Here is a 16,803-nt window from a genome sequence, read left to right as displayed (position 1 = left end):
TGACAATAGAAACAATATGAGAGTTCGAAGGTACAAAAATTATCATATTAACCAAACATGACAATAGAAACAAAATGAGAGTTCAAAGGTACAAAAATTATCATATTAACCAAACATGACAATAGAAACAATATGAGAGTTCAAAAGGAATAAGTACAAAAATGATCATGTTAAGCTATCATGACAATAGAAACAATATGAGCGTTTGAAGGCACAAAAATGATCATGTTAACCCATCATGACAAAAGATACAATATGAGCGTTGAAGGCATAACAATGATTATGTTAACCCATCATGACAATAGATACACTTTGATAGTTCAAAGATAAAATAATGATTATGTTAACCCAATATGGAAATAGAACCAATATGAGAGTTCAGAGGTATACACATGTTAACGCCATATTTAATATACGCAATAAAAGTACATGTATTTGACTAAATCGGTAAGCATGTCAAGTTTGAACTTTCTTCAAAACCGTTGGTCAAACTTGTTCAAGTAGTTACATTCCTATCAATTTGCATAAGGATGCCTAACCCAATATAATTATGAAAATGTTTGCAAATATTGAGATGTCCAAGTTTTCACATTCAAGTCCCACATTTCCAAACTGAATGATGCGATCTGGCGGGCTATCAAACTAGTGCTTTAAATTATGCCTCTTAACATTGCTGATAAGTTTGGTTTAGAATTCATATTGTTTTAGAGAGTGGAAGAACATAATAAATACATCCGGGGTAGCATGTAGAAAGTGTTCATTATGATTATGAGTAAATGCATAATCATTATTTTTATAATACAATTTTGTTCATTTCAAAATTCTACACTATGCACATGAAACTACTTGCTACACACCCAGCACAACATACCCATGGCGGGGAAGATACTGCCTGAGCTGATCTTGATCTCCACATTCACAAGCACCGGCACTGCTCCAAGACCGTGATTAAATGACCTGAAGGAGTCCTCATACGGACCGGATGCTATGGCATTCCAGTCGCTGTTGAAGTCGGGGTTGGGGAGATACACGCCACCTGCTGGAGGTGGAGGGGGAAGGAATAATGGCGCATTTGATTAAAAATTTATGCATTGTTTGCTACTTTCGAAATTTAGAGCATTTCCTTTATTTGGTTATAAAATCTTATGTCAAATGACCTGTTCAACAACTCCCTTCTACAACTGGACGTTCTCATGTCCAAAATATTTACTTTTGACCTCGATTTTATAATGAACATATCCTATAGATCTGATTATAATGCATCAGTTAGTATCCGTTTTTATACCATATCAATAATATTCCATTCTGTGTACATACACTTGCAGGCGGTTCCCTCCATGGTGAAGCCATCCTGGCAAGTGCACGTGTACCTGTTCTCCCCGAGCTTGAACACGCACCTCGAGAACTGTGTGCACGTGTCCTCCGATGGGTTACACTCAGAGCCGGCACCCTTCTCTTGTGGGGTTATTGTAATATATTAAATATTATTGTATAGTTGTTAAAATATGAATACTAAATAAAATTATACATAAAGACACAAACTATAGAACACAAAGGTCAGGTAAAAATGACAATGATGCTCTAAACATCCTTAAGTAATATGTTTGAGTGATCTAATCATATATTTATTCAAATATTGATTTTACTAAAGTGTATTGTCACCTATTACACTACCGTATATTGAAAATCCTGACCATTCACAACATACCTGTACACATCAATGTATGCATCAGATCTTCACACAAGTAAGCAAGTTTGGGTACTTTAGTCAGATTACAGTATATGCTCCTTAAGTAAATTACCATTTGGCAAACAGAGGGGTAGGTCAGTCCAGTAGCCATATTTGTCACACACGATGGTGGAGTTCCCCTCTGGGTGGTACCCTTCATCACACCTCACGAAGCTGTCTTCCCCACGAGCACTTCCTTCAGGGGGTACGTCAGACCCTCCCCGCCATATCACCGGCGGAAGACAGGACGAATTTACTGGAATATGGTGTCCATACCCTTGTTTATTACTTTCTAAAAGAAGGACTACTTATGCTGCTGCTGCTTTTACTGCTACTGCTGCTGCTGCTGCTGCTAATACTACTGCTACTAAAAAATAATCAATAACAAGAGGGCTCTGAGGTGCTGAATTGGATGCGGCTATACAAAGCTTTCATCTTATGTGAGCTTGAAAGTTTGCCTTCGGTGGGGATTTCCTTTTGCAATAGTTACCGTACATTATCTTACATTCGACACATCGAGCCTCACCATTAATGAGACACAGAAATTCTTATTTTGTATGAATTAATAAACTAGACTTCCGCAATATTTGACGTGTACCCATCATTGTGATTAGAAAAACCAAAATATAAATTTAATCTAAAAGAAGCAAAACTTTGTTGATCATTATACACAATCAACTAGAGCTATCACTGAAGGTGATTAATACCCCCCGAACGCCGCCTCTCATTATGATTTATCATTGTATGAAGTTTTATGAAATTTCATCTAGTAGTTTTCAAGTTACTGTCTGGACAAAAGTTTGACAAAATAAACACAGAAAAAAGGCAATAACTCAGTAATTTGCTAAAATAGTGTAATGATTCATGTACACTGAGCTCCTTCTCATTGTGCTGTACCATTGTATAAAGTTTTATTACATTCCATTCAGTAGTTTTCAGTAACAAAGGGCAGTAACTCTGTAACTGGCTGAAATAGAATTGCGGTTCCTGTACACTGCACTTCCTCTCATTATGATCTATCACTGTATGAAGTTTTATTAAATTCCATCCAATAGTTTTCAAGTTATGCTCCAGACAAAAAAAAGTAACAAAGGGCAGTAACTCTGTAATTAGCTGAAATAGAATTGCGGTTCCTGTACACTGCACTCCCTATCATTATGATCTATCACTGAATGAAGTTTTATTAAATTCCATCCGATAGTTTTCAAGTTATGCTTCGGACAAGAAAAAGTAACAAAGGGCAGTAACTCTGTCATTGGCTGAAATAGAATTGCGGTTCCTGTACAATGCACTTCCTCTTATTATGATCTATCACTGTATGTAGTTTTATTAAATTCCATCCAATAGTTTTCAAGTTATGCTCCGGACAAGAAAAAGTAACGAAGGGCAGTTACTCTGTAATTAGCTGAAATAAAATTGCGGTTTTTGTACACTGCACTCTCTTTCATTATGATCTATCACTGTATGTAGTTTTATTAAATTCCATCCAATAGTTTTCAAGTTATGCTTCGGACAAGAAAAAGTAACAAAGGGCAGTTACTCTATAATTAGCTGAAATATAATTGCAGTTCCTGTACACTGCACTCCCTCTCATTATGATCTATCACTGTATGAAGTTTTATTAAATTCCATCCAATAATTTTCAAGTTATGCTTCGGACAAGAAAAAGTAACAAAGGGCAGTAACTCTGTAATTAGTTGAAATAGAGTTATGGTTCTTGTGCACTGCACTTCCTCTCATTGTGCTTAACCATTGTATTAATTTTTAATAAATTCCATCCAGTAGTTTGCAAGTAAATGTCTGGAAAAAATATTGACAGCAAAAAAAATAAAATAAAGGGCAATAACTCAGTAATTAGCTAAAGTAGAGTTATGGTTCTTGAACACTGCACTTCCTCTCATTGTGCTTTACCATTGTATGAAGTTCCAATGAATTCCATCCAGTACTTTTCAAGTTATACTCTGGACAAAAAAGTAACAAAGGGCAATAACTCAGTAATAAGCAAGAATAGAGTTATGGTTATTGTACACTCCACTTCCTCTCATTATGCTCAACCATTGTATGAAGTTTAATCTAATTCCATCCAGTAGTTTTTAAGTTATGCTCCGGACAAGGTAAATTGCAACGGACCGACCGACCGACAAACCGACCGACCACAGGGTGACTCCAATATACCCCCTTCAAACTTCGTTTGTCGGGGGTATAATAAGTAATCCTAATGCATTTGTTTGTAGAAAGGACATAACCATGGTGTTATGCGATTAATATAACTCATGATCAAACTTAGTCAAAACATCATGCCTACAAACAAGTTCACTATGTTTAATTCTAATTGGACACTTATTATAATAAGTGTCCAATTAGAATTAAACATAGTGAACTATAAATAATTGTCTGCTCAAGTAAACTTTTCTTTACTGTGGAAGGCGCACACCTCTAACTTTACTAAAGTGATTCATCCCACGACATTATGCCCACAAACTATGTCACCAAGTTTCATTAATACTTGGTTTAAATATTGTCTTCCCAAGATATTAACCTTCTGTGTTTTACATTAACGGGGAGTAACTTTAGAGTTGAAAATGCGAGTTATTCCAGAAAGGACTTGAACGAGACATTATGCCAACAAACTATGTTACTAAATTTCCCATTTTTGGCAAATAAACACTTTAACAAGTTATTATATACACAAGACCTACACTTATATTTTAAATGTAAAAGGGGCATAACCCTATAGTTACTAAGACGATGTACCCATAATCAAAATTGTCGGAGACATTATGCCAATAAACAAGTTCACCAAGTTCCATCATGATTGTATTATGACCACTGAAGCTGTTGTCTGCACAGGTTGTAAACCATCTACTAGTATTTCAAATGGGAAAGGGGACTTTTAATACCTCCTTCATTATTTGTTTGTTTTATCTTTGAAACATTAACACAATACAGTATACTCCCCCAAAATGACATTCTTGCCTGGGGGTACCACCCTAGGTGATGATGATGATTTATACCATCTTCCAGTGCCATACTAACCTAGGGGAAGCCAGCTCTGGACGTACATCCCTCCCCCGTTGATTTCTTGAATGTGCATTTCTGCTTCCGTGTTGATACCGCACCCAAACGAGTCATCAATATACACATTGGAGGCATTCACCACGGCGGATGTGGAAATGCCCATGTTCTTAAACTGCACGTATGTTTCTCGACCGCTGGACATGTGTTGCTTCATACCCCAGGAAAAGCCCCCGTACCCCACAGGCTTAGGCTCCCCGACCCCCTGCCGCTGGGTGAGGTGGTACTGGCCAGGGAACCGGAAGCCGTTGTTGTCGTCTGTATCCTCCTTGTGACGTGACACCTATCAGAAATGTATAACTACAGTTAACATAGTCCATACCATTACTGAATAAGAAATAATGACAAAAGAAATACAAGAGAAATGATTGCAGCACTACACACATTCAGGAGATGTGGCTAAATGTTTGTCTAAATTGAACCACATCTTACTTGTATTCGTGTCAGACCGGCAGGGTAGATCACGTCACTATAGCCGTTATCATCGTTGAGAGAAAAGCTGATGTAGTTTGTTCTCCTGTTGAAGGTGGCGCTGGGGGGAAGCGTTCCATTCTTCCACGCATGAACCTCTAGGTACCCGGATGACGTGTAGAAATCAAACCACGTATGCTTTCGTCCGTCAAAAAGAGCTGCAGTGGAAGTTTCGCAGTGATAATATCCACTGATGTACATTTAAACACTGCCCTTGAATTATAATCACGATGATGATTACTATAAAGAATGATATGTATAAGGTGAATTATAAGTTTTTTGATACAATTTAATTAAAGTTTTATCATAGACATACCAATGAGTCGAACCAAAATTTCCTTATATTAAGATTTGTCTAAACATAGTTCAGACTAATCAGATGTTTAACAGAATTTCCGGGTATGAATGAACTTAACTGCAGTGCGGTGCAGTTCTGCCTTACTATAAGGCTACATGTATATATAGGCCGTACTTACCACCGTTTTTAGCGGAGGAAACCCAGGCACGGACAGAGGTGTTGCTGTAGCCGTACACAAGATATGCGTTCGTACGTCCTGAATTCTCGGCGTACACCTCAAGGGTCGCGCCTGTCCAGAGGGAAAGAGTTGGAAAACACAAGTACATGTAGTAAGGATTTGCACTTAAAAGCACGCTATCTGTAAACTAATATCATCTAATATACCCGACAGGTGAGACTTAAACTTTAAAATTACCTGCATTAGGCAAAATGCAAAAGACAATGCATGCTTTTCAGAAATGGCGAGTCTGCACTGTTCAGAGATCGTGAGAGGTCTACATGGGGGTCAATAACCTAGACTAACAGCCATGTGACTCACCGACGCCATCCGCATAGAAGACCTTGCCGTCGTGCTCCATCCTCATCCGGGCCACCAAGAGAATTGGGGCTTCCCCAAGACCGTGGGGTATATCCCGGTAACACAGGGAGGCTGCAGGGGGCGGGAATCCATATCATCACTTACATTTACATGTATAGGAAGATATTTATAACGCGATACAATCTAACCAATGAACATAAAAATACTTTGAAATAACGACAACATATAAACTCTAAACTTGTAGGAGTTAGTTCCACAAATGCCACTATAACTAAAAGTTTAAAATCCCCATATTCAAGCGCATACAACTCTATAACAAAACGGCAGTAGGTTACCAAAAAAATAAATACTTTTACCCACAGACCGACCGACCGACAATATACCCATTTTAATAAATACAGCAATGAAATTCGGCACAATACGGATACTGAATATAATCAAGTTAAAGGTTCCGCCTATTTGCTATAAAAGAAAATCTGACTAAAACATACTGTCAGAGTTATTAGCCACCATCTGTGGTGCACTGGTTCCCGTGAGGTGGAAGTCAGGGGTAGGCAGGGAGCCAGACGTCCAGGCCCGGACCCGCACAGTGGCCCGGCCGCCGTAGAACTCATAATCGCCCACGTACGGATACTCCTTGGCATCTGCATGTAGACAAATAGGTTGTGACAGGCGTAAAAATATAAATGGGTGGGCACAACACGCCATAAGCTTCAGGCCCAAATGATTTAAATTGCAAATGTCAATACTTTAAACTGACTGGGCACGGCTGTTATCAATCGTACAGCTAGTTTTAAAATTTAATTTTAAATATCGAGTTAAACGATAGTGTAATTCGGGATCCAAATATTTAGCAATTATATTAATCATATTTGTCGCTATGAACATACCGGAAGCAATCATGGTGTAGAAGGGATCGAGGCTCGGGGAGGCTGACACGTTGACAAACTGGTCGTCATAAATGTATACCACGGGGCCAGACCTCATCTTATCATGGTCTGGCCGGAAACCTGGTGTAACATACCAATACATTTATATAGGATGTATGCACAAATACTCAAGTAATGACCAACGAAAAGGTTATTTAGCTGCGCTGTAACGGTAAAGAAACGTACCGAGAAACCTGAAACAGTTATTTCATAACAGATGTTGCGCATTAAAGTGACCAATATATCACGTGATAGGTACTTATTTATGACACTGGAGGTTCTGATGTGTGTTACATTTGAGGTACTGATATGTGACCCATGTGAGGTACTGATGTGTGACCCATGTGAGGTACTGATGTGTGACCCATGTGAGGTACTGATGTGTGACCCATGTGAGGTACTGATGTGTGACCCATGTGAGGTACTGATATGTGACCCATGTGAGGTACTGATGTGTGACCCATGTGAGGTACTGATGTGTGACCCATGTGAGGTACTGATGTGTGACCCATGTGAGGTACTGATGTGTGACCCATGTGAGGTACTGATGTGCATATCATCTGAGGTACTGATTTGTGACCCATGTGAGATGCTGATGTGTAAGACATCTGAAGTATTGATATGTTACCCATGTGAGGTACTGATTTGTGCTACATCTGAGGTACTTTGTGCAACAAGTGAAGTGCTAATCTGTGACCAAAGTAATGTATTGATATGCTACCCATGTGAGGTGCTGATGTGTGCAACATATGAGTCACTGATATGTGACCCATGTAAGGTACTGTTATGTGACTCATGTGAGGTACTGATATGTCACCCGTGTGAGGTACTGATATGTAACCCATGTAAAGTGCTGATATGTGACTCATGTGATATACTGATATGTGACCCATGTGAGTTACTGATATGTCACCCGTGTGAGGTACTGATATGTCACCCGTGTGAGGTACTGATATGTCACCTGTGTGAGGTACTGATATGTGACCCATGTGAGGTACTGATATGTGACCCATGTGAGATACTGATATGTCACCCATGTGAGGTACTGATATGTCACCCGTGTGAGGTACTGATATGTGACCCATGTGAGGTACTGATATGTGACCCATGTGAGATACTGATATGTCACCTGTGTGAGGTACTGATATGTGACCCATGTGAGATACTGATATGTCTTCCGTGTGAGGTACTGATATGTGACCCATGTGAGGTACTGATATGTGACCCATGTGAGATACTGATATGTCACCCGCGTGAGGTACTGATATGAGACCAATGTGAGGTACTGATATGTCACCCTTGTGAGGTACTGATATGAGACCCATGTGAGGTACTGACATGTGACACATGTGAGGTACTGATATGAGACCCTTGTGAGGTACTGATATGTGACCCATGTGAGGTACTGATATGTGACCCATGTGAGGTACTGATATGTGACTCATGTAAGGTACTGATATGTGACCCATGTGAGGTACTGATATGTGACCCATGTGATGTACTGATATGTGACCCATGTGAGGTACTGATATGTGACCCATGTGATGTACTGATATGTGACCCATGTGAGGTACTGATATGTGACTCATGTAAGGTACTGATATGTGACCAATGTGAGGTACTGATATGTGACTCATGTAAGGTACTGATATGTGACCAATGTGAGGTACTGATATGTGACCAATGTGAGTCACTGATATGTGACCCATGTGAGGTACTGACATGTGACCAATGTAATGTATTGATATGTGACCCATGTGAGTAACAGATGTGTGACCCAAGTGAGGTAATGATATGCGACCCAAGTGATTTACTGATATGTGACCCATGTAAGGTACTGATATGTGACCCATGTGAGGTACTGATATGTGACTCATGTAAGGTACTGATATCTGGCCCATGTGAGGTACTGATATGTGACTCATGTAAGGTACTGATATGTGACCCATGTGAGGTACTGATATGTGACCCATGTAAGGTACTGATATCTGGCCCATGTGAGGTACTGATATGTGACTCATGTAAGGTACTGATATGTGACCCATGTGAGGTACTGATATGTGACTCATGTAAGGTACTGATATGTGACCCATGTGAGGTACTGATATGTGACCAATGTGAGTCACTGATATGTGACCCATGTGAGGTACTGACATGTGACCAATGTGAAGTACTGATATGTGACCCATTTGAGTAACAGATGTGTGACCCAAGTGAGGTAATGATATGCGACCCAAGTGATTTACTGATATGTGACCCATGTAAGGTACTGATATGTGACCCATGTGAGGTACTGATGTGTGACCCATGTGAGGTACTGATGTGTGACCCATGTGAGGTACTGATGTGTGACCCATGTGAGGTACTGATATGTGACCCATGTGAGGTACTGATGTGTGACCCATGTGAGGTACTGATGTGTGACCCATGTGAGGTACTGATGTGTGACCCATGTGAGGTACTGATGTGTGACCCATGTGAGGTACTGATGTGCATATCATCTGAGGTACTGATTTGTGACCCATGTGAGATGCTGATGTGTAAGACATCTGAAGTATTGATACGTTACCCATGTGAGGTACTGATTTGTGCTACATCTGAGGTACTTTGTGCAACAAGTGAAGTGCTAATCTGTGACCAAAGTAATGTATTGATATGCTACCCATGTGAGGTGCTGATGTGTGCAACATATGAGTCACTGATATGTGACCCATGTAAGGTACTGTTATGTGACTCATGTGAGGAACTGATATGTCACCCGTGTGAGGTACTGACATGTGACCCATGTGAGGTACTGATATGTCACCCGTGTGAGGTACTGATATGTAACCCATGTAAAGTGCTATTATGTGACTCATGTGATATACTGATATGTGACCCATGTGAGTTACTGATATGTCACCCGTGTGAGGTACTGATATGTCACCTGTGTGAGGTACTGATATGTCACCTGTGTGAGGTACTGATATGTCACCCGTGTGAGGTACTGATATGTGACCCATGTGAGGTACTGATATGTCACCTGTGTGAGGTACTGATATGTCACCCGTGTGAGGTACTGATATGTGACCCATGTGAGATACTGATATGTCACCTGTGTGAGGTACTGATATGTGACCCATGTGAGATACTGATATGTCTTCCGTGTGAGGTACTGATATGAGACCCATGTGAGGTACTGATATGTGACCCATGTGTGAGGTACTGATATGTGACCCATATGAGATACTGATATGTCACCCTTGTGAGGTACTGATATGAGACCCATGTGAGGTACTGACATGTGACACATGTGAGGTACTGATATGAGACCCTTGTGAGGTACTGATATGTGACCCATGTGAGGTACTGATATGTGACCCATGTGAGGTACTGATATGTGACTCATGTAAGGTACTGATATGTGACCCATGTGAGGTACTGATATGTGACCCATGTGATGTACTGATATGTGACCCATGTGAGGTACTGATATGTGACCCATGTGATGTACTGATATGTGACCCATGTGAGGTACTGATATGTGACTCATGTAAGGTACTGATATGTGACCAATGTGAGGTACTGATATGTGACCAATGTGAGGTACTGATATGTGACCAATGTGAGTCACTGATATGTGACCCATGTGAGGTACTGACATGTGACCAATGTAATGTATTGATATGTGACCCATGTGAGTAACAGATGTGTGACCCAAGTGAGGTAATGATATGCGACCCAAGTGATTTACTGATATGTGACCCATGTAAGGTACTGATATGTGACCCATGTGAGGTACTGATATGTGACTCATGTAAGGTACTGATATCTGGCCCATGTGAGGTACTGATATGTGACTCATGTAAGGTACTGATATGTGACCCATGTGAGGTACTGATATGTGACCCATGTAAGGTACTGATATCTGGCCCATGTGAGGTACTGATATGTGACCCATGTAAGGTACTGATATGTGACCCATGTGAGGTACTGATATGTGACTCATGTAAGGTACTGATATGTGACCCATGTGAGGTACTGATATGTGACTCATGTAAGGTACTGATATGTGACCCATGTGAGGTACTGACATGTGACCAATGTGAAGTACTGATATGTGACCCATGTGAGTAACAGATGTGTGACCCAAGTGAGGTAATGATATGCGACCCAAGTGATTTACTGATATGTGACCCATGTAAGGTACTGATATGTGACCCATGTAAGGTACTGATATGTGACCCATGTGAGGTACTGATATGTGAAACTAACCGACGGCAGGTACGACAAAGTTGTCGACCTTGAGCAGGACGTCAACGATAGTGGGCACCTCTCCAATCCCATGAGGCAGGTCCAGCCGGGCCACGTGACGTAGGCCGTTGATGATTGGTCGCCACCCGCTGTCGTAGTCCGCCTGTGGGAGCGCTGCAATTTCAGTAAAGACGTCGATGCCAATAATGCGGTGTAATGGTTGATTATCAGGACTCGTTCGGCAAAAAAGATGTTTAACTAATAAATTTGCTCTTGATTTAAGGAAAATGAAAATTTAATTGCTATCGTACAACAATATACTTAGGCCCCTACACAGACAATTTCACGCCGCCAGACCGATATTTCCAAAAAAAATATCAACAAGTTTAAACAAGCGAAAAGTATAAATTATAGTGGAAAGTGCTTTGATTGCATGCTAAAAACCCGGATGTAAATCTCTATATTCAACGAAATCGCAAATTTAGAGTGTGACTCTTTCCTGTCGTGTTCTGCGAATGTTGACGACGCTTGTGTAAAATGCGGGACACCTTTTTTAAACATATACAATAGCGGGTTATACCCAGGTAAACTCGTTGACATCGCTAACTATATGCAACCCCATTGTTATTCCAAAAAGTTTGTATGGCTGTGAATTTTGGACAATGTCAACAACTGACTTATTTAAAATAGAAAGGTCCTATTGATTTTGTATCAAAAAATTCAGGGCCTAAACAAATCCACAAATACAGACTTCGCATAAGGTACATTCGGTACTGTATCTGCTGAAACATTAATAGACGTGAAGAAGCTCCAGATCTTTGGGCAGCTGTGTCGCCTGCCAAATAAATACATGGCTAAACATATTTTTAACTACAGACTTGTAAGCTATTGTAATTTAGATAACCAGTCAATGGGGCTTGTGTCCGAAATACATAGAAACTTCAAAGTTTACTGTAGGACAATGTGCACAACGGAAATACCCTACCGAAATGCATGTGGAAGAAAATTATTGAACTAAAAGTTATTAATCTAACACGAAGACAGCAGTTTCAACGATTGTCTTACAATGAGTATATATACCTGCGAATTTACTAAGGGAAAATACTGCTACAGAACTGTGGGCGGCGAGAAATTGTTCTATCCTTGAATAGACGTATACTACGCTCAATTGATGCACTCGGACGAACTTTCCCTCAATTATGCGACATATGCAATTCTCACCATGAAAATTACATCATACATAAACTGTTTTTGTCCAAATTTGGACGAACAAAGAGAAAAGCTATGGGACCAAATAATTATGCAAAAAGGATATCTAAGTTTCATCGACCTGTCAGAGCAATCTTTAAAAAGCCAAAGCAAAAACATATTACGTATAGCCACGGCTACAGATGAAAGTTATGAATTGGAAAGTGTCACGGTATGTTGCAATGTTATTATGTAAATTGCTCAAACAGTAGCACTTCTATTGCTATTATATTGTAAGTGTAAAATAACCTGTATTGTGGAACACGCCTTGGTAATCTAGGTTAAGTTTGTTTACGAGCTAGTTTAACTATAAGAAGTGTGCGTGTGCGTGTGCGCGTGTGCGTGTGTGTGTGTTAGTGTGTTTGTGTTTTGCCTTATCACCCGTATACAATTTAAATTCTTTTAATAAGATTGTTTTTATATTGTATCGGGATTGTCAAATATAATGCCAAGAGAATAATATTATGTATTAGACATATCCATTTTCTGCACACCTAGTTAGTGTGCAATAGTATACATGTACATATACATATTATAATTATGTAAATGGGTCACGGACACTACGGACCATGGACATTACGGACCAGACACTACGGACCAGATTTAGGGACATTACGGACCAGATTTAGGGACATTACGGACCAGATTTAGAAATTTACGGACCATGATTTATATTGTTTTTAAACATTTGTTTTTTTTAATTATTCACTCATTGGTCTGAAATTTGTTAATAAATACTTGAATATTAGTGCTCAGTATGACAATTATCTTTAATGTAACTGAAAAATCCCATGAAATTCCAATGTTAAACATCAATATATTTTTAATAAAGTATAATGATAATTCGAATAATAATGAATAATAATGAACGTAATATGTGTTTATCTTCTAATTGTAAATGTGAATATTAATGAAACTGAAAAGATCTATAAGTATGCCTTGCGCTCGTTGTATCCACTGGTCTAGAGGTGTTTATGCAAACCACCGCGCCGTGGAATGCGACATATGTGAACGTTGGCAACATCTACGCTGTGGTACCGGTATATCCATTGCCCAGTATGATGCTGCGAACGTGGATGGGACCGAGTTAGAGTTCACGTGCATCACGTGTAATGATGAAACTCGACCAGAAGAGTCTATGGAAGTCCAGGTATGTTACAGTTTTCTTATGAGATAGGATGATGAACTTGGTAAACATATAACTAACATAGATTTCAAATCTCGACAAATTTTAGTTTCAGAAATGGTTAAAACTGATGAACCAATAGCTTGTGTTTAAAACATTTTAACATTATAGAACGAGACGATCAACCACAGCGACGTCCGACCACCCGACCACATCATGCGACTGCCAACAACAGACAGTGTTCTTGAGGGTAGCCAGATGTCCGCAGCCGCCAGTATCACCCACGTGTTCTTATATGTGCTCGATTTATTTTGGTAAATAAACTGTTTTGGAACATATATCTTCTGTTGCTTTTAACTGATTTAACTGCCGATCTATTCGAACTTCACGCGATTTTTCACAGTTTTATGGAAGATATAACGTCATACTGAGCACTCATATTCAAGTATTTATTAACAAATTAAAAACTAATGAGTGAATAATTTAAAAAAATGTGTTTAAATCATGGTCCGTAAGTTTCTAAATCTGGTCCGTAAATTTCTAAATCTGGTCCGTAATGTCCCTAAATCTGGTCCGTAATTTCCCTAAATCTGGTCCGTAGTGTCTGGTCCGTAATGTCCATGGTCCGTAGTGTCCGTAATTCATGTAAATATATGTTTAACTCTTCATCTATTGGAGGAAATAAAGATTCAACTCTCTGGAGTATTAAAGCCAAATTTGGGAAAATGTGTTACCTTTTTTCCCACATTCGGCACAAAGACATCAATTTCCTTACGCTCAGGTTCAACCGTGAAGTTACGGGCAGAAAGTATGCGTTTACTGTAATATCCTTACGATATTTTCTGGTCAACATTTCTCTTTTAAAGTGCTTAAGCAATGACTTTAATAAGTATACATCGACATATGAATATAAAGTATTGCTTAACGACATGTATATAGGACATATGTGTAAACAGTAGTTCAATGCGCTTGATGTTTGTGACTCATATTTCTACCATTCACAAGGACGTGATGCAAAATGAAACACTTCACGTGTTATAACAAATGGCACACACACACACACACACCGTATTGATCGGGTCTAACCTTGCGATCGAAGAGAATGTGGTGATAGTTTTATGTTTAGCTTAAATACTTAAATACTGTTGAGTTCTATAACTGTCTCGCTGCGTTTAGTTGTATTGTATCGTCAATAAACCCCTAACATTCAAATGGATGTACATGTATAAGAAGTCTACTTAAAGTAAAATCATGTTTTTACCTGCATTCACTGTGCAAACCAATAGCATCCATACTAATGTGAACATCATATCCGCAGTATAATGCAGTTTTTCACTACAGGTTTAATAACCCACTGTTAAACCATATTCATTTGATGTATTTCAAGTCTTTCTATCTGCTTAAGGTAAATGTATCGAACTGACCATATCCTCACCCCGTGTATGTACCGCCGGGTTCACCTGTCATAGAAAGCACACTATTGCAGCAATATCAACTACTAGTAACGTCCAATAAAATAATGTCTTATTCTTCGACCTTATTCAAATCCAGATCCATTTAACTAGCATGAATTAGGTTGAACAAAAATATATAGCAGGGGTGGTTCCAGAATTTATCGTTAGAGGGTGTGTGACTTAGGGGCGTACGCTTTTGACTTCAGGTGTTAATAATAAAAAAGGTTGAAAGGGCTCGCTGGGTGCCCCCCACCCCCTGGATCTGCTTAGGTATAGGAAGGGAAATAACAGCGACTTGCTATTTTAACATGGAATCCGTTCAGCCTGTTGTTTGCTGTTGCGGTTGTTGTTGCTGTTGTTAGCAGTAACAATTGTTGTTGTTGTTGTTATTGTAGTTGATGTTGTTGTTGTTGTTAGCAATAACAATTGTTTTTGTTGTTATTGAAGTTGTTGTTGTTGTTATTGTAGTTGTAATTGTTGTTGTTGTTGTTGTAATTGTAGTGTTGTTGTTGTTGTTGTTGTTGTTGTTTGTTAGACAACCACAACAATATGAGGTCGAGGTGGTTAAGATTGAAGGAGAATTCTAACTTTTGACATACAGCACCGCTACAGCAAAATTTCATATTATGGTTTGATATATTAATTATGCCCCCCTTCGAAGAAGAGGGGTATATTGCTTTGCACAGGCATGTCGGTATGTCGGTCGGTCGGTCGGTCCGTCGGTAGACCAAAGCTTGTCCGAGTGATAACTCAACAATTCCTGGACGTATGGTCATCAAACTTCACATGAAGGTTGGGCCTGACCAGTAGATGACCCCTATTGATTTTGGGGGTCATCGGGTCAAAGATCAAGGTCACAGTGACCTTTAATGGTAAAATAATTTTAAAGCTTGTCCGAGTGATAACTCAACAATGCCTGCACCCATGGCCCTCAAACTAGACATGGAGGTTGGGCCTGTCCAGTAGATGACCCCTATTGTTTTTGGGGGTCATCAGGCCAAAGGTCAAGGTCACAGTGACCTTGAATGGTAAAAGGTTGTCCGAGTGATAACGTGACAACGCCTGCACCCATGGCCCTCAAACTTGACTTGGAGGTTGGGCCTGACCAGTAGCTGACCCCTATTGTTTTTTGGGCTCAATGGGTCAAAGGTCACAGTGACATTGAATGGTAAAAGGTTGTTCGAGTGATTACTCAACAATGCCTGCACCCATGGCCCTCAAACTTGACTTGGAGGTTGGGCTTGACCAGTAGATGACCCCTATTGTTTTTGGGGGTCATTGGGCCAAAGGTCAAGGTCACAGTGACCTTGAATGGTAAAACGTTGTCCGATTGATAACTCAACAATGCCTGCACCCATGGCCCTCAAACTTGACTTGGAGAATTGGCCTGACCAGGAGATGACCCCTATGGTTTTTGGGGGTCATCTTGCCAAAGGTCAAGGTCACAGTGACCTGGAATGGTAAAAGGTTGTCCGAGTGATAACTCGACAATGCCTGCACCCATGGCCCTCAAACTTGACATGGAGGTTTGGCCTGACCAGTAGATGACCCCTATTGATTTTAGGGGTCAAAGGTCAAGGTCACAGTGACCTTGAAAGCAAACTCGACAATTCTTGGACCAAACTTGACATGAAGGTTGGGCCTGCCCAGTAGATGACCCTTATCGACTTTTGGGGTCATCAGGCCAAGGTCAATGTCACAG

At 39.9% G+C, this 16,803-nt stretch overlaps 1 protein-coding gene across 4 annotated transcripts in view; it reads right to left on the bottom strand.

Moving 5' to 3' along the window:
* The window catches only part of LOC128243302 (uncharacterized), a 58,904-nt gene that overhangs the window by 15,760 nt on the left and 26,341 nt on the right, over positions 1-16,803 (bottom strand). The window contains exons 1-11 of one of the 4 annotated variants that reach the window (XM_052960996.1): positions 14,909-15,228; positions 11,295-11,447; positions 7,002-7,121; positions 6,603-6,755; positions 6,112-6,222; positions 5,752-5,862; positions 5,237-5,433; positions 4,766-5,087; positions 1,803-1,985; positions 1,318-1,455; positions 872-1,039 (exon numbers count right to left, since the gene is read on the bottom strand). In XM_052960996.1, coding sequence (XP_052816956.1) covers positions 872-1,039; positions 1,318-1,455; positions 1,803-1,985; positions 4,766-5,087; positions 5,237-5,433; positions 5,752-5,862; positions 6,112-6,222; positions 6,603-6,755; positions 7,002-7,121; positions 11,295-11,447; positions 14,909-14,957 — 1,705 coding nt within the window. In that variant the 5' untranslated portion in view covers positions 14,958-15,228. Of the gene's footprint in view, positions 1-871; positions 1,040-1,317; positions 1,456-1,802; positions 1,986-4,765; positions 5,088-5,236; positions 5,434-5,751; positions 5,863-6,111; positions 6,223-6,602; positions 6,756-7,001; positions 7,122-11,294; positions 11,448-14,381; positions 14,504-14,908; positions 15,229-16,803 lie in introns of those variants that run through there. The other 3 variants (XM_052960997.1, XM_052960994.1, XM_052960995.1) reach the window with 3 other exon arrangements.

The sequence above is a fragment of the Mya arenaria genome, chromosome 8 (assembly GCF_026914265.1).
Source record: "Mya arenaria isolate MELC-2E11 chromosome 8, ASM2691426v1".
NCBI lineage: Eukaryota > Metazoa > Mollusca > Bivalvia > Myida > Myidae > Mya > Mya arenaria.
The sequence above is the reverse complement of the archived record's forward strand: the minus strand, read 5'-3'. Positions and strand labels throughout refer to the sequence as shown.